Below are 22,402 nucleotides of genomic sequence, written 5' to 3'. Positions count from 1 at the left end.
CATACGCGTTTACAACTGTATTTTCAGCTGGCGTGGATGCTTCATTAGATTCCGCTGGATCGATTTCGTTTATCAATCGCTTGCTAATTGAATGAGTGGCCGGCTAAATCAGAAATGTCCACATGCGAGCTGTCAAAATCCCGAAAACAATTCAATTTCAAGTTTCCACACAGTGTATCAGTTTCCATTGCTGTTATCATCAGGGCCTTGGCGCAGAGAGCGCTACTCTCTCTCTCTCTCTTGACTCCGAATTTTCCTTTCGAATTTTCCCAGTGCAGCGGTGTCAACGCTTTATCAGCGTTTTTCGGTGTGAGTGCTCGGGACGGTCGCATCGTCGGATCGTCGGAGTCCGAAAGGCCCAAAACTGAACCGATCGTTTCAATTCTGTGTCTGCGGTTGAATTGAACGGTTCCGGCCAACGTGAGCGCGCACGTAACGATCGCTATATCATTCTACGGCGTAATCATAACTGTTTTAATGCGATAAATAATAAATAAATATAAAAGTGTTTAAATATATATATATAAATCCAAGAATATTCTAAGAGTATACAGTGCTGTGTGTGTGTGGTGAACTAAAAGAATCCTGCCAGTTTACAAGGATTATCTCTGCCGACTTTAAATGGGATTATACCTGAACACTTGAATTTCCCCAGCGGTAAGCGGACGGAAAAATCTGTTTCGGAACAGAAAACCTTTGGTTTTTTTTGAGATTTTGGATTTTTTGCCTTTTTGATAGTACTGCGGGGTCTGGCGGGTTATCGTGAATGGTGCAACCACATAGTACTACGACTAGATTGCACAACAGCTGTGTAAGCTATATTGAATTTTCTAATCAGCAAACTTAGCATTGAAATGTGTCCCAGTCTCTGGATTTCGTCGAGTTCTATATGCCATTGTGTCCGCAATGAAAAAGAGTCTCCACGAAAGAGCATAATGCGATAGAATCCAAGTTAAATTGATTTCAATTAGGGGAGGCAGCACTACGGCAATTGGAGGCTTTCTGTGTGTGTGCCATACATATCTTGCAGATAAAATAAAAGTTGTACTATATACTTGATGTGTGTATACGAAAAGAAACGTTTGGGGAAGGAAAAGCATGGGTGTTTATTCAGTAATTAACTCTGGTAAAGCACGTACGGAACACCTGCTTATCAAGGCAGAGACTAATCTCTACAGCCAGTGTTCTGGAAAAGTAACTAAAGTCGCGAGAAGGGAGACTTACTCAACAAAGTAAAGCTATAAATGTCGTACTTATAAATAATACTTTCATTGAAACTTGGATTCGTATCCACTTAAAGTTTACGTACAAATAAACAAAATATGATATTTTCGACTGGCATTCCGATAAAGTAGAGTAGCGAATTCTTTTGTTTCTCGCTCTTTTCAGTCACTGGGGAAATGTTTTCTTGATTGTGTTTAATTGAAATAAATGAACAACGCTTTTTTATGCTACACCAACAGTCTTTACTGGGGCCATTTCAATTAATTTTTTTTGTTCTTCGCATCGCAAGTTATAATTTTGAAAGAAGCTATCAGCAGAATGGGGACTTACTTGATAAGAACACTTGACGTACTCTGATAAGCTTCGGTTTTCAGGAAAATGTGATACTTACCCAATGGCATTTCTGGGGCGGACGAGAAGGTGGCCAAGATCGGAAGGTTGTCTCAAGCGATGTTTCATCACTGCATCAGAGAAGAGTCCAAACAAATAAATCTTTATCGTACCCGCGAGAATTGTGAATAAATCTTGGGGCCCTCCAGCGCACACACCTGTTGGGGGTCGGCAAGGGAGGGGGTGGAGCTGAAAGATATATATGCTGATCGGACGGGGCATACCCGATAATATATGCCTACTTCTGCGACGCCCACAATGTGTGACAGGAACTATCACAAGAGCACATAAATCCATTCACAAATGTTTAGAATGTTATTAAAATATTTGATACTAATTTCGAGTTTTTTTTTCCCTGTTTTTTTTTTTGGTATGCCACCCAATTTTTAGGGGGATTTTCGATTTCATGTTGCGTTTTGTTAGCCCAATAATCGCTTGGCCTGCTGAACAGATAAATAATCCCTCCTCGTCATATTTATCATATTAAGCAGGCTGCAATCCGTTGGTCGACGGTCGGATCCGGATAGCTGGATGGATCGCTAGCGCATTGGACCATTCCGATCCGTAACCCATTTCTGCCACCCCATTCGCGTTTCCCATTGTTTGTCTGGTCTGCCGCCTGATTGGGCCTAATATATAAATAAATATTGAAGCAGAACAAATGCGGCGAAAGTGGAAAACATAAATTCTGACCCCAACCAATCCACCTCCAAAATGAACAATGTCTAAGGCTAATACGGATTCTCCATTTAATTTGAGTGGATATGCCATTTGGTGCCTGGCATTAGCCCTTTTTATGGCCCGTTTCCTTGAATTCTCAGCCCCCTAACGAAAATTGTATAATAAAGTAAGCCGTGTATGGGATGCAATATCTTCACGTCCAAAAGTTTGCATTTGGTCGCCACTGTTTATGCTGTCATCTCGTTCTGGCCTCTGTTTTGGGCTTTTCTGGTTCATTTTAATTTAAATATATGAAATATATTTATAGCCATTGTTGCGGTTGCTGTCAGTCCGAAAAAAAGTGTGGAAATAGCTTCAATATTTCGTTTGATATTTTCTGCTTCGTTTTTTCGCTGATTCGACAGGCGGCTCTAATGACAGAGGTAGGCGCACACACTGGGTGGCAAAAGTGTGCGCCAGGGTTCCTCTGGTGGAACACACTTATTGGCAGAACTGTTTCCCATCTTTTATGTTTTCATTTTTGTGAGCACATGCCCCTCAAGTGGAGCGCAACATTTGTTGGTCAAAGGCCAAGACACTTCAGCTAGTTGGAAAATAACAAAAATTAATAAATGGCCGAATCATAATGGCTAAATGTGGACCATGAATCATTTATATATTACCAAGCCATCGCTGCTAGTATGAGCAACGAATGGTTACTAACTTTATAATTGATTAGCACTCTTTTGTTGCCTTTGTAAAAGGCCAAGATCTTATCGGGCAACTGGGGACTCCATACGTCTTAATTCCGCCACTTGGACGGGCTCAAAGTGATTTGCCAATATGGATGGATATCTACGCTGTCGTTCATCATTCATTGGCAAGCTTTTGAGTTTCGTGTAAATAGAACTACCCATTTTTGCTGACCCACAATTGATTTCTCGAGAATTTTAGCATGGTTGGGGCGAAATGATGAAAACTTCAGCTGCGACAGCAATTAGCCCGAATGTCACAAATGCAAAATTACAATACTCAAGACATTACTCATGAGGTTCGGTTTTCATTTTCACATTTTTCACAATGCGAATATCACGCAAAGGCAGCTGATACAAAGTTGGGAAACGTGCAATTTTCTAATTGCCCTTCAATGGGGCGTGACACACACATTAACAATGGATTCTGGCCATTTCCAATTCCCAAATGTGCATTCCGAGTGGGCTTACATGCCCAGATCATGTCAAGATATATGTACTTATCCTGAGGTATAAATCACGTTGAAGCATCCTATTTCTGGCCCATAATTGATTATTGGTTTTCATTTTCCCCCCACACATTTTTTTTTGGCAAATTTCGGAAAATGCTTTTGTGAATCTGACACATTGCAAAGAGGCATAAAAGCATTTTAATGGAATATTTGTATGATTTATAGCTACCCCTTTTGCTGTTTGATCTAGAATCAAAAGATATACACACAGAACGATAAGATATTGTACAAGGAAGCAGGCAAGACTCTCCCAAAATGTATCTATATCTATTAAACAGTGAGTGAGTGAGTCAGGTATTTTCGGGCTAGTTGCTTTTATTATTATTATAGGGCCGCAACTGTTTCCGCCGCCGCAATGCGGAATCATCTTTTGTTGATGTGCATGAATGCAGCGGGAATGACACTGATTGTGTGTTACGTATACGTAATATGAACATCGCTCATACGCAGGCCAACAGCTGACCTAGGCTTCGAATTCGAGCTTTGTTTGATTCTGCAGCAGTATTCATATGTATCTGTAGCTGCCATGGGTTAATTTCATCTGCCAGGTGCGGGAGATTCGCTTGATTGAATGCTTTCAGCTTCGGATGCGGATCCGCATTCACCCCCAAAATACCAACCCAGACCCAGACCCCCAGTGATCGGCAATGATCTTGTAAATTGTTAATTCGAAAATAAACGCTTTGACGCGCCCATGGGTGATTGTTTGCTTTAATTTATTGTTCTAGCTTTAATCAAGAAAATAAACAGGTTGGCGCCAAAATGAAGTCCCACAGTTTAGTACCACATATTTATCTATATTTTTTTCATTTATTTTCGCAGAGCATGGACCTGCATTGGCAGCTGCTGACGTTCATCGTGTGCCTCCAGTTGTTGCGCTCCGCCGGATTCATCCTTCAGCCGGAAGTGCGCAAGTGCACCTACGGCCACATCGATAAGTTGCTGCGCATTCGATGCTACGACTTGGACCTCAAGGAGGTGCCCCAGAACCTCAAGACCTCGGTGGAGGTGAGTAACGATTGCGGGGTCAGGCGATCAGACCTGATCATTACTGGGACCCCTCGTCACAGTTAGCCTCAATTGAGCTTAATTAAAGAATAAAGAAGTTGCCCACAAACATAAATTTATCCATTACATGCATACATAGTATACATACACGTCGTGTATGGGAACCATACCCTTCCCATTGATAACTCTCTACTGAAATTAAATGATCTGACAATTTGGTGGCTACTTTTGCAGGTTCTGGATCTATCGCACAATCGCATCAGGAGACTGAAAACTAGCTCGTTTCAGAGGTACACGGACATTAAGTTTCTGATGCTCTATGATAACATGATCTTATCAGTGGAGGTGGGAACTTTTGAGTCACTTACCTCGCTCCAGGTAACAACGACATCCAATTAATCAGCGAGTGTGTCTTTAATTAATTTCTTAATCGAAATTCCCAGGAAATTGATCTTTCGAATAATGGATTGACTACAATACCGCTGGAGTTGTTTCAGCTGCCGCGACTGAGAAACCTCTACATCGACAGCAACGAGCTGACATCTCTTAATCTCGAGGCACTGGAGAAGCCCATCCGGGCGCCACTGGAGTACCTGAACGTGGCAGGTTGCGAGCTGCAGGAGTTACCCGACTTGGGAATACTTCCCAGTAAGTAGATGTCTCTAAATATATGAATTTATCTAAAATCGAGCAATCCTCTTCAGAGCTATGGCAACTAAATGCCTCGATGAATCCGCTGGAGAACTTCAGGATCGACAGCCTGGCAAATATGTGCCACCTGCAGGTCATCGATCTGACCAAGTCGCAGCTGAGCCAGTGTGGCTGCCAGCAGGTCACCAACCATCTCATGATGCTCGGCGCCAGTCCGAAGTTCGTGCCAGTTTGCTTGGGTAAGTGATGGCGATGGAGGCGATGCAGTCGGAGCAGCTGCTTATTTTTGGCACATGACCAACTTGCAATTCCATTTTCAGAGGCGCTCGACAACCGCGAATGTCCACTGCCCTACAATCGGACGATCCATTCGCCAACATTCGCCAGTTGCCAGACGACACTGCAGTTTGCCGAAACGCGCAGCTTTTGGCTCTTTGGAGCTGGCTGTTTTGGCGGAGTTTGTTTTGTGCTTCTAAGTGAGTTAGCTACGCTAAAAATGTGTTCCATTCGACATAAGTAAATACATGATTTGCCACCCACAGTTGTCATCTTCTGCGTGATACACTGTAGGAGAAAACGAGCCCAGCGACGAAAGAGGAATGCCCAGAAGCGAAAGCCGTATGTGATCTCGCCCAGAAACGCCATCAACAACCGTCAGCCGGAGGACGAGCCTCTGCACTGTGATACTGCCCGAAAATAGCACTTTAGTTAGTTAATTAGTTGCGTAGTTAGTCTTAGGGGCCAGTTATTAATTACCTACCATACCATTTACGCCTTAGTTTAGCCTTAGGACAACCGTCTACCTAGCAAACTGCCTTGAATTCTTTACCAAAAATCACAAAAAATCACGTAAAACTAAAAACAACGCCATCAAAGGAAAATTGCCTTGCTCAAATGCCATCGCTTATTTATTTGGTTTTATATGTAACATAGATCTAGTATGTCTGCTAAGGAGTAGATTTTTTATAACGAATGACAATAAAACTTAAACAATAAATAAATGAATTGAGTTTGTATTTAGTTATTTTCATCTTCACAACGATATTAAATGTTTTATTAATAAGGAAATAAACACAGGAAAACATTGATTGATATTTTTACGACTATTTATTTATAGAAAACTTTAAAATAACACCAGATCATTTTAAAGTACATCAGCCTGAAAGTAGGCAAGCCTTTTTGTAAGCGAATTGAAGAGGAAGCTTTTCCATCACAGGCAACAAGTATGCAATGGTTTTATCGGCTTAGTGCCGGCTGTCATTCGACAACTTCGTTTTAATGAAATTAGCCAATTGCAAAAAATCCTTAAAAGCTTAATTTTAATTTATATATAAATTGAATTAATTTTTTAATTAATTTGGTTATTTTGTTATGCTTACGTTCTCTTAAAATGCTTTCGCAAATTGTTGTCGCTCTTTGGCACTTTTACCACTACTACTCAATGTTCTCTTTTGATGACTTTCCTTTCGCACCTTTTTTATCGCGCTCTCTCTCTGCGCCTCTCTCTTTTACGTTTATAGCCGGCGAGCAAAGAAGAAGCATAAATAGAAATGAAATATAAGTAAGCGGAATGCAAAATACTTTTTCTTTGGCGCCTTCCTGCTCACTCACACATTCGCATTCGTGTATGAAACCAGAAAGAATGATATAGTATTTACACCGCACCTGTATATCGGCTATAAAATACCCCTTACCTATTTTGTAGTTTAAATTATGTCATAATGAGCGAGAATGTGATACATTTTAATACAATTTTTATATTAATGGAATTTATTAACTATCTTGAAATGATATTGGCTCGTGACTTTAAATTCACTCTACATTTGTTATATTTTCCATTATAAAATTGCCCAGCTAGCACACGCGCCCCATATACCCTTAATATTTCACGAGTAGGGGGTACAATAAATCTCCCACCGGCTTTTCTTGTGGTGGCCATCGACGTCGACTGCGCTGCCGTTGCCTCTGCATTGGCATTTAGGCATTTATGCCCACGGCAGTCGAACAGCCGCTTCAGATTCTCGTCATCGCTCGTGGAAGGCACATCGCAAACGCCTCTCTCGTTCTCGAATTTAGTGTGAAAGCTGAGCCACCCACCGCCCGCCGGAAAAGTCTCGCGAGTGTTCCGAAAAATCGAGTTTACTCCCCCCCATAAAAAAAATATATCAAATAAAATCCTAACAAAATGAGCAGTAAGTTGGGCCACAACCAAATCCAGAGCAAACAAATAAGAAAAGCAAAAAAAGAAAAAAAAAGAGAGTGTGTGTGTGTATGCATGGCTAAAGCTGGAAACTGAGAACTGAAAAGTCGATAGAACAGCCTGCCCTAAGTTAAAGCTCCTTTGTCGTTTCCTGCTAATCAATCAACCAACCAACCAACAAATCGCCATTCCTTCCATTTCGTAACACTCGCTTCAGGTTGGAGTTATGCAAAATCCGAATCTAAATCCGAATCGGAGGCAAAATCAGAAGCTGAATCGAAATCATAGCGATAATCGCACTACTATAATATATATAATTATAAATCGAGCATAGAGCGCGCGCGATGGTGTGCGGCTACGACCTTTACTGACCTTCACTAGCGTACTAGCTCTGCCCACGGCCCCCCGCCTCATCACCATCACCACCCCCCGTTTCGCCGCTCTCTTCCGCTCAGTTTCTCTCTATTTTGAAACACTAACGTGCAGGAAAACATTTCGAAAACGCGAACATTGCACTGCAAACCAAAACGCTGGTTCCCCGTCTGGCCTATTTGTTTGTTTATGAAAAGTTTGCGCACAAAATCGCTGATAACGCGAAGCTCACATAACCTTCAATAAGAGAGAGAGATAGAGGGATAGAGAGCGAAGGAGAGACAGCTTAAAGTTATGCTGATTCCGTTTTGTTGTGATTCCATTACATCGATTGCTGCGCTTTGTACCTGTCGCAATGCTGGGTGGTGACCCAGGGTAATCCCACGAAGCGCCATTAGCCGTCTTATCATCATCCATTCGCCTTATCAGCGATGCGATTATTTCCGCATCTGCAGCCCATTCAGATTAGCGGCCCATTAAGGGATGCACTTCGCCTTGGCATTTTTCACACGCATTCTGGCTGACGTCCGGCGATCTTGTTTGCCCATATAAACCTACATACATAATAATTTTCACAATCTATATGGGGATTTGATTCTATTTTTAAGTTCAATATATATGTATTATGGCTGGCGACAGGCGCTAACAAGTTTTGGTGTGTTTCGAAAATAATATTAAATTTGCTTTTCGAAAAGTTTTCCACGCTCGAGAACATTCTTTTGTGTCGCCTCGCCCACTGGGGTAGAGTGTGTGTGATCTCTCACATTTTTCTCTTTCCTTGGAAATGCCATTAAATCTGCACGGATTTATGCCCGCATTAATCATCAACCTACGGCCACAGCAGCTGCCTTCAATTCTCTAGCCCGCAGGGATCTCCAGCATCTCGCGTTTCGGTCGCCCATCATCCAACACGTACACATCCAAAATCATCCATGAGTCCCATGGTGATTCAATTTTCTAAAATTGCTGCGTCGCCTGTACCGAACCGATCCAATGCATCTCGCCTACCAGCCTGCCAGTCAGCCAGACAGACACAATCTCATTTCATTTTACTTCGCATCGCCGGCGCTATTTTTAGTGAACTGCTCTTTCGGATACAGCATCGGCATCCACAAGATACATACGCCGCCTGCTGAGGTTTCCCGCAGAACTCGTTCCGCGCCATGCACTCGCCAATTTGTGCGTTGGTGTCGCCGGCGATCCCCAAGACGACTTCCTCCCAAGACCACTCCCTTCATCACATCCCATTATGCACTTCCAGAGTACAGGATAACATGGATATATCGAACTCTTGCTAGTCCATGTAATAAGTCAGGCTGATAGTATTATGGTTTAAGTTACCTAAACATTCGTGTTGATCTAGAATTTGTAGAACTATCTATACAGAATTGGTCATAGAGTTATTATTCTGAGTTAACCAGGTTTGACTGTACTTCACTTCTTGTGCGCCGGCTGCAAATTATTGCGCTTCTTTAATGGGGACCCTGACAAACGGGTTTTCTGTGAGGGAAGGGATGGCTACCTCAAGGTCTTGGCTCCCCATTCATCTAATTGGTGACCCCATTCATGGTGGTGTCTGGCGTTAATCTGATCTGGGCCTCATCACGCCTGAACGGGAATTTGTTCAGTCACTTGACCCAGACCCAAAAGCTCAACCCACGACCCACGACCTTTTTCCCAATCGCTTTGGCGGGGCTCTTTATCAGCTTTATTGTGCTACGGCCATACGCAATTCATAAATGCGGGTAGAAGAAATTAGAGCGCAAACTCTGCTCAGTAAAGAGCGAGCTTAAGAGAGAGAGAGAAGGTAAAAGGGAGAGCATTTCTCCCAAGAGGCTTCTCTCTTCCTACACTGTCAAAAAGTTAAGGAATTTTCCCACAGTTAGCTGTCACATAAATTGCTAATTTACCTATTTTTAAGTTTACGTGCTAAGCATATGTCTAAGTAAAATGTCGCGACGCATTCATTTTGACAATTTCAACAGTTGTTGAAAGATTATATTTAGATCGAGTGTTGTTTGTTAAATTTTGTTTAAATCGCCAAATTTATGACGATTGCCGAAAATTCCTTTTCACCGTTCTGCCACATAAGTTTTATTGTTTTGTGAAATTTGTTGTCATTTTTTGCACACACATCCGGTAAGTCAGAAGTTAATAAGATCCATTCTAGTTTTGCCGAAAGTAAATGATTTCATTTTTATTTTAGGCCCAACGAATCATTTCACAAGCACACACACGCAAATAGAAAAGAAAGCATCTGTGTATCTTTCACCCGCACACACACACATACCAATGCAATTGCCAGACACAGTCACACTCACAAACACTCACAAGAATCCGGCGGAGGATAGAGATAGTCCTGATCTCAGTCCAAATCAAGATCAAGATCAAGACCAAGACCAAGATCAAGTTCAGCCTAGCGAATGCATTTGATTGCCGCTGATTAGCTCGCTGTGCAGCAGTTACCATCAGAATGCACATCCGCATCCGTAAATGTGTCCACATCCGTATCTGAATGCGAGAAGGTAGTTGTTGTTATCCACCTACTTGTTGTATCCTACGCTTCACAGTTCCTTTTCAGTTCGCTTCTCTAAAACCAAACAACCAACAAAAACCCAAGCCCATGTAAACAGAACTCTAATCTGACACTTAACCCGACTAAAGTTAGCTCAACGAAATATATCAAGAATATAACATATATATACACACTTGTATATATATCCATCTATCTTACTTTATCGATTTGTAGCATTAAAACCCGAATAATAATGTTCTAAATTCCATTTACATGTCAATAATCAAAATTGGAAATAAAAAATAATCGTACGTCTTTTCTATCTTAACTCTAATGAATTTTTAATTATCTAAACAGCAAGTCTGCATGGTTTAATAATTTATAAAAATTAGAATTTCTTTGAAATTCACTTGTAAATTGTGTACCATACGGATTCTGGCCTAATCTAGAACGAACTAATTCCCCATCGAGTGAGAAATCTGCACCCAAACAAAAAATAAAATCGTACTCATAATCGCCTCATAATCGTGTATATACATAGATACATCTATCCCAGAAAGCGCCATGAATAATTATCTACAGCTTTTGCCCAACTAAATGCCAACTACGCAAAATTCTAATTGCCCGTTTGGACGCGCCTTAAATATGCTCTGCTCGAATTTGCCAATTCTTTATGGATTTTTTTTTGCAATTTTATCTGCGCTAACAAAGCAAATGAATTTTGGTTGCATGTGGGCGATGCTGACGCAGTTGGAGATCTGCACACACCACTTGAACATATGTATACATATCTGTATATCTGTTCTATTTTGAATGGGGGGGAACCCGAACAATCGCTTGTTTATTTATAATCCATAACGTTTTTTGCTGAATCCGAAACTAATAAATACAGCCAACTGCTGCAGTGAAACGTGCAGTGCAACAGTATCTTTTTGTGTTGTAACCCAATTTGTATCTCTGACTTTAGCCGTATCTCTGAGCTACTACATATCTATAGCATTTAATTTGCAATCGTATCTCTATCTCTCGTCCCGAACAGAGTTCGCTTGGGTGACGCTGACGACAAATGACACGTACTCACTGGGTGCCTTGGTTTTGGCCCACTCCCTGAAGAGGGCCAAGACCGCTCATCAGCTGGCCGTTTTGGTCACGCCCAATGTCTCGCAGGCGATGCGCGACCGACTGACGGAGGTCTACAACGTGGTGCAGGAGGTCAATGTGCTCGACTCACAGGATGCCGCCAACCTGGCGCTCCTCTCCCGCCCCGAACTGGGCGTGACCTTCACAAAGCTCCACTGCTGGCGCCTCGTTCAGTTCGAGAAGTGCGTCTTCCTGGATGCGGATACACTGGTAAGATATGAAGTCGTACTAGAGGCTTACATAGACTTACATTACTTCTCCTGACTTGCACACATGTCATTACATATATATAAATATATATTAAATATATGTCTTTTTCTTTTGTAGGTCTTGCAAAACTGCGACGAGCTGTTCGAGCGCGAGGAACTGTCGGCTGCTCCAGATGTCAGCTGGCCGGACTGCTTCAACTCCGGCGTGTTTGTCTTCAAACCGAGCGTGGACACCTTTGCCCAGATCACAGAGTTCGCTGTGAAGAATGGAAGCTTCGATGGCGGTGACCAGGGTCTGCTGAATCAGTTCTTTGCCGACTGGTCGACGGCGGACATCAAGAAGCATTTGCCATTTGTGTACAATGTGACGGCCTATGCCTCGTACTGCTATCTGCCCGCCTTCAAACAGTAAGTTCGCTATCTCTGTGGGACTGAGAATACAGTTTGTAATGGAATTTGGCTTGCAGGTTCAGAGATAAGATTAAGATTTTGCATTTCGCCGGCAAGCTGAAGCCATGGCTGATTCAGTTCAACTCGGAGACAAAGGTGGCCAGCGTTTCGTCGGAGTATGCCCATGCCCAGGATCTGATTCAGCTGTGGTGGAACATCTTCTGCGAAAATGTCATCCAGTCCCTGTCCACCGAAATGGTAAGTGCTATCTTTAAAATGTATAACGCACATCTTGGAGATTTCCAGCGTTACTTGGCCCCAACAATATCTTATGTCTCCCCTTGTTCTTGAACGCCATACTGAAGCTAACCCAAGTTTTTTACTGTTTAACCCAATGTATTTGCTCCAATCCTCAAACAAAACAAAACCCCTGCTTCGTTTTCTAACCCGCTAATCGCAAGCAAACGCCAGGAAATGTTGCTAGTGATCGACCCGAGGGAGAAGTGGCCCACGGGTCCACTTTAGAGGTAAGCAGATCTTCAATTGCCGAACCATATCGCACCAGATCTGTAGATACCTTGAGCACACCCCTGTGTAAATATCTTAATTATAACGCAAATATTTATTTATTTATCTATCTATGAATTCATCATCATCTGTGCGCCAAGTAAATAACCCAAGCAAACAAACAAACTCAGTTTCGATCTATTTGCCATTTATTTCTTGCCGATAGCTGCTGGCCTCAATATCGTTTCTTTTCCCGCCTCTCTTCTATCTACTCGATTTGAATACATTGTTTTCGTTTTATTTTTGTATTGGTTTGCAATTTTCTGTTGATTTCTTCTCGATTAGCAGCCACGCCCCAGAGTAACCCATTTTTCGTTTTTCTTTTCTGTATATTTTCCTTTACTTTTTTGGCCCCATAGGCAGACCAATTCTCAACTTATTTTCTTCTGTATTTTTTCTGTAATTTTTGTCCAACTGTGTGTGTCTCGTGTGTGTGTGTGAGTGCTCGTCTTAGTGTTCACTTTCTTTATGTTTTCTTTTCCTTTCTAATTTGCATCGATTTGGCCAAGAGCCAGGAAAATGTTTCGGTTTACGCCATCGATAGATGGAAATGATTCAAATCAAGATGGTCGGTTGCGGGTGATGCCAACGAAATTCAACTAAATCATTAGATATATCCCATAACACAAACACACACACACACACACGCTAGCACGCAATCGTGGTGGATCTCCTTCTTTTAGTACACACAAAGAAATTTTAATATAAGGATAATAATCATCAAGCAAGATCATTGAATTGGATTTTGTTCTAAGTTCAGCAACCAGCTACATAAGTTTTTGTACATTATTATAAAGTGATTAAGTTTTTCTGTGTGTACTTTTCACTTTTTCCCTTGTTATGTTCGTGCCGTTGGGTTTTTTATTTTTGCAAATTGATTTACTTTTCATTTACTCTTTATTTTTCAACTCCTGCTCTCCTATGTTGCGCATTCTGTAAATTATACTTTGCCATAAATAATACGTGGACTGCCGTATCGCATATAACTCGTGCATATAACTCTGTATATCTAACATTGTCTCAGTGCCTTTGCCTAAATATAATACGCACGCAAAGCGAATTTGCGGCGGATGAGCTGCATCAGCGGCAGCAGCAGCTGCACCACCATCAGTTGCATGTGCGCCAGTTCCGCGATCCTTGGGCAGATTACTATGAGAATCTGGAGAAGGAGCTGCAGGAGCAGGAACAACGGCGGCATCAGCAGCAGCAGCACCACAATCCCAGCCAGAATCACAGCCAGGACAATGGGAATGCGGATGCGACTGCGATTGCGAATGAGATTGAAAATGAGAACGATAGAACGATTGCAAATGCAAATGTAAACGCGAATGCCACTGAGTGGCATCATGACGATGCATGCCACCCACCTCCGTCGACGAGTCCTTCGCCCCAAACACAAAATCAAGCCCACAATGCCAATGCCACTGCCAATGCCGAAGGCTTTTCATCCGTAGATGTGAATAGCAATGAGCTAAACATTTCCCAGCCACCTGTACACGCCTCCTCCTCCTCCGACACAGCCACGCCCACTGCCACGCCCTCGCAAACGCAAACGCCCACGCCTCATCATTCCGTACATAGTCAGACAGTAGAAAAAGCGACAAACCACCAACAAGAACATGAAGTTGCAGCCACAACGCCGCCTGAGGTAAAGGCAATCAATCCAAACCTGGCCAGAGAACTACACAGAAAAAAGTCCTTCACTGTTAGATGTTAAATGGATTTTTTATAGCCTGAAACAAAAGAGAAAATCTTAATTCAATTATCATATGATTTTCATTGCACCACATGCGAATTGAAAAATATGCATATTTAAAAAACGAAATGACATTTTTTCTGTGTAGAAATCCCGATTCCCAACCAAACAAACCAAAAGCATTGGATAACGGTGTGCAAGTGTAAAAGTGCTAGTGCAAGTGATAGTGATAATGTAATGTCCTGGTTTTTGTCTAGTCACTGTTTTGCATACGAATTGTCATTGTCGTCTTCATTGTCCTTCGGTCATCGTTCATTGTTCATGGTCCTTGGTCCCTGGTCCTTGGTACTTGGTACTTGGTACTTGGTTCATGGTTCAGCGTTGTGTATGTGGCCTGGATAAAGGCATTTGTTGATTTATTATTAGTTGGCCGGGCACCTGGTCAAGCATTAATGTAGATGGAACATGGGGAGCTTGCTCCCTATTCGGTCAACAACATAATCATCATCTTGAAACTCAAACGCTGGCAAAAGCAGGCACACCATCCTCGTGTTGCATGCGCATTTTATAGCCACCTGCATCTCCATTCAGCCCACTTTCACATAGTTATCTGCCAGAGAGTTGCAGGGACACGCATTGCAAACGCAAGCAGCCGGAGCTCAACGCGTCGTATACTTGATTTATGCCTCGAGTAGCACTCTGTTGTCACATTAATCATACGCCCCGTGCACCGTAACTAACATCTCAATGTTGTCAACCGCTCGTCTGCGTCCTAGTACTAGCTTAATCCGTAGTGCATGAAATGTTCTAATACACCCAGCTACATATGTATATACTCCCTCTTTGCAGCACCCCAATGAAACCAAGCACTTAATCAATTTAATTAACATACTTTCAGGCGGGTCTGGCTGGTGCTCTGTCACAGCTCCGCATCGGTCAGCAGCGCACTCCCGAACAGGAGGCCTACGAGAACCAGATGCGCCGCCAGTGCTGGGAATCCGGCCAGATTGACTACTCCGGTGCCGATTCGTTCGAGAACATATGGAAGAAGATATCGCAGACGCTGGAGAGGAAGACCGAGAAGGAGTCGGAAGAAACTGGTAGCTCATAGATACAAAACCGAAACTAAACAGAACAAACAAATGCAAATCGTTCGTTATTCGTCGTTTTGTTGCCATTTTTTTCTTGTACACGCACACACGTACACCACACTCAACCACTACGTCCCCCCCTCTTCCCCTAAACGGAAAGGCCCCCACACACAGACCACCCCCTTTGGGAGGCAGGCGCACTGTTGCCAATGCTAAGAAGCACCCGGTCTAATTGAAATTTAAGGTTTGGCCAAAAAATGTTGTCGAAACGAATTCTTCAGAGTGTCATAAATGCAATTTTTATTTGCCTCCCCCTTTACACCCCCATACACGCACACACACACACACGCAACTTGTTAAAAAGAATGAGCGAGAAAGCAGAGAAATTTTAATTAAGTTTTCAAATTAAACTTTTTGCACTGCTGCTGCTCTCGACATACGTGATGTGTTGCGATGTGTATGTGGGCGACACACTTGGCACAGTTGCCCCAATCGCCTGCCCCCAAGCCCCCGCCCCCTTTTTCCTTTCCCTCGGACAAAATCGAGAAAAAATGAGCACACTTGGCCCGGCCACAAAGTTTTACACTTCATTGTATTTTAATTGAAAATTTTGTACTTTCACCCTCTCGTGTGCTTACCGATTTATGGCGATGACTTTCCAGCTCATCTGCATCAAAACTCATTGCGGTATAGAGGCCATTTCCTGTCCTTGCCTCTCCCTTTCCCTGCCCTTTTCCCCTAATTCTTCCAACACATATGTACATATGTTTTTCCTATGAATAAAACGCAAACAATGAGTGTATACAATAACTTTAGAAAAGATAAACGAAAACCATTTAAAATAAAGTAAAAAATCAAAACTGAAATTGTAGACCACATTTTGTGGCTATTGTGTATATGTATCTGGATCTGTGTGTGTGTGAGTGTGTGTGCAAAGTGCACCGCCCCCTTTTCGCCCACTTTTCGAATCGAATTCGAGCTGAGCGTTATATGTTTGTTTCAAGTGTTTTGGCAGCCTAACTTTTCTATCTATATACGTATATATACCATTTATGTTATAATTTACATTTTGCAAATATTGTCGTAATATTTATTCGAGAACAACAACAACAACAACAAAGAAACCCCAAACAACACAAACAAAAATTTTCAATTCAAGAAACTCTGTTTTCCAATCTGCATTTTTATTTTAGCAGTTAAGTTACGTTACGTTCTCCTTTCACATTTTATCGCCCTTTCAGTTGTGTACTTTTAAGCCATCTTAGCCATGGAAAGCATTGGGCCTAAGTTCGAGGTCTTAGAACCATCACATAGCCATCACATAAAAGCCAGCACCATTCACCCATTGCATCTTAGCCATCAGACATCACCAGCATCAATAGCATCACAGCATCGCAAGACGATGTAGCTGAATCGAATTAAAACTACTGTCTCGTTACCCCTAACCACATTTGCAGATAATGATAGCGATAGTGACCCTGCTAACCCACTAAGCACAGTTCAATTGCTAAACGACGCCGCCAGCATGCTGCTGCATCCGCCCGAGAAATCCCCAACTTCGAAGGCGATGAAAGCGAATGGGTCGACTGGGAATGGAACCCATCTCGACCAGTCGCATCTCACCTCCCCAGCAACTAACAAACAGCCTGCGAATGCAACTGCTTCCTCCACCGCCTCCTTAAAACAGAGTCCACAGAAGCGACAGGAGAGACCGCATCCACAACCGGAACCGGAACTGGAACCGAGACCACAACCACAGTCACAACCGCAGGCAACACAGCAGCACATCAGGATGCAGCCAGGCGGCGGAAATGGCAGCGTCTCCAAGAGCGGCAAACAGAGGTCCGCCCGCAAGTTCAAATAGCAATTACTGAAGCTGCTGATGCACTACAGCTGCCTGCCACACCTGGCGTGCCGCTGCAAGTCGCAGTACCGGCGGCTGGAACCCAATCTGGTTACCGAACCCCAACCCGTACACGTCTAACCCGACGATTGATAGACAGATCCGAGGAAGTACAAAGCGTATGCCACGTTAAATGCTGTACAAATTGCTTGCCAAGTGGCTATTAGACGAAGTCTCTAAAGTAATCAAAATCAAACTAAATGTAACGTCAAATTTAACTAGATAAATTTTTAATGCAATGATTATCAGGACACCAAAGATTCTATAAGTGAAATATTAATATAGGCGTTTTTTTTGTTAGTTATTGTACTTACACCAGAAAGCTTGGAATTCGGTTGCCATTTGAATTGCCATTGAATTTGTAGTCGCTTTGAAACCTTGAAAGTTGAAAATAGTTTAAAATGCATAGTAAGTGACATTTCTTAGAGCGACACGGATGAGGGAGATACTAAAGAAACTGAGACAAGAACTTTATTGAGAACGTCTAAGGGTCCCTTGATTTACCCAAATACCATGCTGCCTTACAAAGGAATCGAATGCAATATCTTAGACTTAGCATAGTGTAAGACAAGAGCTAATACTAGATGTAAGCCGCAAGTGCTTTGGATAACCCTAGATGCAAACACACACTCAGGAGCTTGGGATGATATCGCCCTATATACCATACCATATACTATACACACATGCATCCACACACCACAGAGCTACTGACCTCCGCGGACATCGAAGATGGTAAGGTGGAGTTCGACAAGGCCACCGGAGCCAGCACCACGTACAAGGTGATCGAGGGAGGCTACGAGGTGATCACCACCTCCCCCCAGCCCAATGGAACCGTCAAGACCCAGGTGCGAACCTTCTGGGATCCCAAGCCCGTTAGCGAGGAGGATCTGAAGAAGGAGCAGGAAAACAAGAAGCTGGTCCAGAAGCGTCTGGGCAAGGAGATCCGCATCGATGAGCGCACCACCATGCTGACCCGTTCCATCGAGGGTGGCTACGAGGAGGTGTACACCACCATCAACGAGGATGGAACTCGCAGCACTCGCACCAAGACCTTCTTCGACTCCGTTCCCACGGAGGTGGATGAGAACACGGCCGCCAAGCTGAACAAGAACAAAAAGAACGTGACCAGGAAGTCGTCGGTGGACTCCACCGATTCCACGGAATCCTCCCGTCGCATTGTCCAGAAGCAGCAGAAGAACGTGGTCCAAAACTATGGTGAGCAGACCAACTCCACCACCACATCGGAGCGCAGAGTGTCGGTGACCCAGAACATCGAGATCACCGAGAACAATCGCACCGTGCGCAAGAACTCGCTGCAGGAGCAGAACGTCAAGGCCATCACATCCACCTCGAACACCTCGACCAGCGATAAGAAGCAAAAGAAGAAGCCCAAGTCTTCGGCCCCACCACCACCCGCTGACTTCTTCCAGAACGATACCACCTCTGTGGCCTCGAAGCGTGTGCCCGGCGGAGTGGAGTACACCTATTCCACGCAGCTGGATTCCGGCAAGACCATCACTACCTCGAAGACTGTCTATGAGGAGGAGGAGGTGGAGCTCACCGAGGAGGAGATTCGCCAATACAAGAAGACCCTGAAGGACGCCGAGAAGCACAAGAACGTCTCGACCACCAAGAAGCTCAAGTCCGAGTCGGGCACCAAGAAGATCGTCCCATCCGAAAACGCCGGAGATGTGACAACCGTTGAGACTATCAAGATCGAAGGTGGCACCGAGTACCACTACACCACCGTGACATCCGAGGGCATCGTGAAGAAGGCCGTAAAAACTGTCTACGATCCAGTGCCCAGCCAGAAGTCCAATCCCGATGACACCGACGAGGAGGAGATCATCGAGGAGTACGAGGAGGAGATCATCGAGCCCGGCGAGAAGAGCGTGAAGACTATCGAGACCATCAAGCAGCTGCCCACCAAGTTCGAGGGTAAGGATAAAGCAACGCACCTCATCCGCAACTAAGTTTTATTAACCATAGATTTTTCTTTCGCAGAGGAAGTGACCATCACTCATGAGAGGAAGGAGAAGAAGGTAAAGAAATCTATGGTCATAAGCCAGTAGAGGTCTCCGCTTGCCCACACCGAAACACACGTAAACCCACACGACACTCACACAACACAAGGCACAACAATACACACAAAAACAAGCTTATGAAATGGCCCGAAGACAGAAGAAAGGCCCCGCGAAGATCCCAAGCTAATTCTCCTGACCTATTTCAGCATCCAGTTCAGTTAGTTGCGGGCGGTCTTTGCACGCTACTCGTTAGCTTTTTAATCAATTACCAGCTGTCTAGTGCCCTAGAAATGTATTACGAAATTATCCAAAATTTATTACAAAAAACTATCTAACATATTTGTAGCCTTTTTTGTTAACAAAAATAAAACTCAAGTTTTGGTTCTAATTTTTCTTGGTCTTCTTCTTCGGAGTGCTCTTTGGCTTGGAGCTCCTGCGGCAGATCAGGATTAGAGCCACGATGGGCAGGAGAATCACTGCGATAGCTAGACCCACAATGTCCAAAAGGTAGAACTGGTACCAGGGCAGCTGCACGCCAGCGGACACCAGATGAGGAGCACCTCGGTGCTCGATCACATAGTTGATCCAGTACATGGCCGTATCCATAGCTCCAAGTGGGCGATCGCGGAATATCCGAGAGGCCTTCTTAATGTTGTTTCTGTACTTTGGATTCTCAATCAGTTCCAGCAGTAGACCTCGCAATTCATCCACCGTGACTTTCCGGTAATCCAATCCCAGAGCATATTCTGCCTTTTTACCCAGGTTAATGTTCTGATGCTGATCGCAGTAGACGGGCATTCCCAATATGGGAACACTATTGTACACCGCCTCCTGTGTGCCGAAGAGTCCTCCATGGGCAATGAAAACCTTGACATTGGGATGCGTCAGAATGTCGCCTTGAGGTAACCAACTTTGCACCTTCACGTTGTCAGGCAGATTGGGCAGGGACTCATCCTCGAACTTCCAGAGAACGCGTTGCTTCAGACTGCCAAAGACTTCTAGGAAAACCTTTAGCTTTTCAGGCGGCAAATCGGCACTCCTTACCTGGGACCCTATCGGGAAATAAAAAAAGTCATTAGTTTTTATATTAAACTCTCAGGGATGAGAGCACGAACCCAAGCTAAAGTAAATGGCTCCATGTGTAGCTCCGTCCAGGAATTTTTTAAGATGTTCCGGTAGCGCCTTCGGAGGTTGAATGTGCAAACCGCCCACTGGGATCATATTATATGCCATTGGCCTCGAGGAAGCGAGTGGCACGTAGGTGTTCAACAGAATGGCAGAGACATTACGCTCAAGTTCTTTGATGGTGGGAACTCTGTCGAGGAGTTTGGAGAAATGCTTCCTTAAGACGGCATCCTGTCCGGGGTAGTAGGAGAACTCTCTGACGAGATCCTCGGCTGCACTGATGGCCACATTTTCGATGCGTTCCCACAACGACATGCGATCCGTATACGGCATATAGGCATGTGGTACATATGACCAAGGAGACACTATTCCAAGCATCTGACTAAAGTAGTTAGCAAAACCAAAAGTCGAAACAGTTATGATGGGGATCTGGTACAGGTGACCCAGGATGAGGGCACCCTCGTTGAAGAATTGCTCTGCCAGCAGCAGATCGTATTTGCCAATCTTGTTCTTCTCATTGATTACAGCCTGAATCTCAGGTTGCTCGAATGCAAAATCCGTACTGTGGGTACCCATCACATTGACCATTCGGAGGAATGAAAAAGATGGCAAATCCGTCATTTCCAAAACAGTGTTTTTGTTGGTCAGCTCCTTAACTATAAGACAGTAATGACGTTGATATATACAAATTAATTGAGCAACTATACTTACTTTCTGGCCAAAAATCGTATTGAGGAATCAATACTTCCCTATAGTTTGATCCAAGGTTCTCCTTGGACAAGGAAAACGGAGTAATGAAGGTAACTTCATGTCCTTGCTTCACCAACTCTCGTATGATGGCATTGGTCATCATGAAGTGACTCTTCCCAGGAAAAAAGAAGGCTGCCAAGATGCGGGAACCAGTACCCAACTCTAGTTGCTGAAGAGCAACCATACTAAGGAGAAAAATATGCAGAACACTTTTCGAACTCTGTAAAATACAAAGTTTTCATCATTAAATAAATTAAAGCAAGAGCTCTACTTGAAATCAAACAGTCCTTCATTTGACTGTGAACTCTCAAATAGTATAAGTTGATAACAGGTTACTTTAGTTCAAATTTCGTAACTTTCCTCTATTAAGATTTCAAAGCTTTTTGGCCGGTGTTTTACCCTTTAATTCAATTTATACAAAAAGAAAGCTTTTAAAGCTTTCTTTTATTCGCCTAATATATTTACAAAATATCAACAAACCATTGTGATTCCGTCTGTTTTCCGACGATAGCAGCAATCAGCAACCGACTCAGTGGACCGCCTTCAAACGACTGAGAATGGGCTTAGATAGATCGTTCGTTGAAGTCGAACGGCCTTATATGTTACATTTGTATGTTTATATAAAACCCTAGAGAATAGCAAAAGTATTATTCTGCGTGAGGTTCGTGCGGAAAACGAGAGAGCTATATATGTCAAGAGGACGCAATTCTTCAGCGTATTCTACAAAATGTGTTTTATCTTCATGAAATCGTTCGATGACTTGCTGATAATAAAATGCTACGCTTTTAAAAGATTATAAACGTAGTTTTGGCTAATCTATGCCCTGGTTATCTAGGTAGAGTTTATAATCTTCATCCATATCATTAACAATAGAGAGAATGTTATGCGATTGTCTCGACTATCAGCTACCCGTTATTCTATAAGCTAAATTTAGCTACGTGGAGGTGTACACCAAGAGGATGAAACCGCAGCACTCGCATCAAGACCTTCTACGACTCTGTTCCTACGGAGTTGGATGAGAACACGGCCGCCAAGCTGAAAAAGAAGAAGAAGAAGAACGTGACCAGGATTCCACGGAATCCTCCCGGCGCATCGTCCAGAAGCAGCAGAAGAAGGTGGTGGAGAACTGTAGTGAGCAGTCTCACTACACCACCACATCGGAGCGCAGAGAGTCGGTCAGAACAATCGCACCGTGGCACTGGGTACCACTAAACCACCGTGAC

The 22,402-nt window shown here is 43.5% G+C and overlaps 4 protein-coding genes across 11 annotated transcripts; 3 read left to right on the top strand and 1 right to left on the bottom strand.

Annotated features, from left to right (window-relative positions):
• Nucleotides 1-363: 363 nt before the first annotated feature.
• LOC120445054 (leucine-rich repeat-containing protein 4B) lies at nt 364-6,198 on the top strand. The gene is made up of 7 exons (XM_039625172.2): nt 364-657; nt 4,361-4,546; nt 4,781-4,924; nt 4,990-5,194; nt 5,251-5,436; nt 5,518-5,673; nt 5,740-6,198. Exons 2-7 carry the CDS (start codon nt 4,364-4,366, stop codon nt 5,895-5,897), a joined length of 1,032 nt encoding a protein of 343 aa, XP_039481106.1. The 5' UTR covers nt 364-657; nt 4,361-4,363; the 3' UTR covers nt 5,898-6,198.
• A 1,052-nt stretch (nt 6,199-7,250) lies between these two features.
• On the top strand, nt 7,251-17,241 carry LOC120445028 (glycogenin-1). 7 transcript variants are annotated; one of them, XM_039625110.2, is made up of 8 exons: nt 9,997-10,294; nt 11,324-11,634; nt 11,752-12,041; nt 12,101-12,281; nt 12,485-12,550; nt 13,615-14,238; nt 15,185-15,386; nt 16,835-17,241. In XM_039625110.2, the coding sequence occupies exons 1-8, from the start codon at nt 10,285-10,287 to the stop codon at nt 17,239-17,241; spliced, it is 2,091 nt and encodes a 696-aa protein (XP_039481044.1). In that variant the 5' UTR covers nt 9,997-10,284. The 7 variants fall into 7 exon arrangements, with proteins under 7 accessions (XP_039481038.1, XP_039481044.1, XP_039481037.1 ...); XM_039625104.2 differs by lacking the exons at nt 9,997-10,294; nt 12,485-12,550 and adding an exon at nt 7,251-7,389; XM_039625103.2 differs by lacking the exon at nt 12,485-12,550 and having other exon boundaries at nt 10,002-10,294.
• Nucleotides 7,251-19,692, top strand: LOC120445048. Of its 2 annotated transcripts, XM_039625164.1 has the most exons (3): nt 7,251-7,389; nt 17,983-19,218; nt 19,285-19,692. In XM_039625164.1, exons 1-3 carry the CDS (start codon nt 7,383-7,385, stop codon nt 19,350-19,352), a joined length of 1,311 nt encoding a protein of 436 aa, XP_039481098.1. In that variant the 5' UTR covers nt 7,251-7,382; the 3' UTR covers nt 19,353-19,692. The 2 variants fall into 2 exon arrangements, with proteins under 2 accessions (XP_039481098.1, XP_039481097.1); XM_039625163.2 differs by lacking the exon at nt 7,251-7,389 and having other exon boundaries at nt 17,963-19,218.
• LOC120445035 (UDP-glycosyltransferase UGT5-like) lies at nt 19,600-21,785 on the bottom strand. The gene is made up of 4 exons (XM_039625124.1): nt 21,660-21,785; nt 21,141-21,399; nt 20,420-21,085; nt 19,600-20,356 (listed from the first exon to the last, which is right to left on the bottom strand). The coding sequence occupies exons 1-4, from the start codon at nt 21,660-21,662 to the stop codon at nt 19,689-19,691; spliced, it is 1,596 nt and encodes a 531-aa protein (XP_039481058.1). The 5' UTR covers nt 21,663-21,785; the 3' UTR covers nt 19,600-19,688.
• Between the last annotated feature and the right edge of the window lie 617 nt (nt 21,786-22,402).

The sequence above is a fragment of the Drosophila santomea genome, chromosome 2R (genome assembly GCF_016746245.2).
Source record: "Drosophila santomea strain STO CAGO 1482 chromosome 2R, Prin_Dsan_1.1, whole genome shotgun sequence".
NCBI lineage: Eukaryota > Metazoa > Arthropoda > Insecta > Diptera > Drosophilidae > Drosophila > Drosophila santomea.
Note: the sequence above shows the minus strand (reverse complement) of the source record. Positions and strands in the feature narration are given on the sequence as shown.

Bases quoted from the DNA above. Each gene is read 5' to 3' on its own strand.
- LOC120445048 (XM_039625163.2), top strand. From the start codon at position 17,964: ATGCATCCACACACCACAGAGCTACTGACCTCCGCGGACATCGAAGAT. The intron at 19,219-19,284 runs GTAAGGATAAAG...TTTCTTTCGCAG, and splicing joins GCTGCCCACCAAGTTCGAGG to AGGAAGTGACCATCACTCAT.
- LOC120445054 (XM_039625172.2), top strand. From the start codon at position 4,364: ATGGACCTGCATTGGCAGCTGCTGACGTTCATCGTGTGCCTCCAGTTG. The intron at 4,925-4,989 runs GTAACAACGACA...CGAAATTCCCAG, and splicing joins AGTCACTTACCTCGCTCCAG to GAAATTGATCTTTCGAATAA. The intron at 5,437-5,517 runs GTAAGTGATGGC...TTCCATTTTCAG, and splicing joins GTTCGTGCCAGTTTGCTTGG to AGGCGCTCGACAACCGCGAA.
- LOC120445028 (XM_039625110.2), top strand. The intron at 11,635-11,751 runs GTAAGATATGAA...TTTCTTTTGTAG, and splicing joins TCCTGGATGCGGATACACTG to GTCTTGCAAAACTGCGACGA. The intron at 15,387-16,834 runs GTAGCTCATAGA...CCACATTTGCAG, and splicing joins GAAGGAGTCGGAAGAAACTG to ATAATGATAGCGATAGTGAC.
- LOC120445035 (XM_039625124.1), bottom strand. The intron at 21,086-21,140 runs GTAAGTATAGTT...ACTGTCTTATAG, and splicing joins ATACGATTTTTGGCCAGAAA to TTAAGGAGCTGACCAACAAA. The intron at 20,357-20,419 runs GTTCGTGCTCTC...ATTTCCCGATAG, and splicing joins AGCCATTTACTTTAGCTTGG to GGTCCCAGGTAAGGAGTGCC.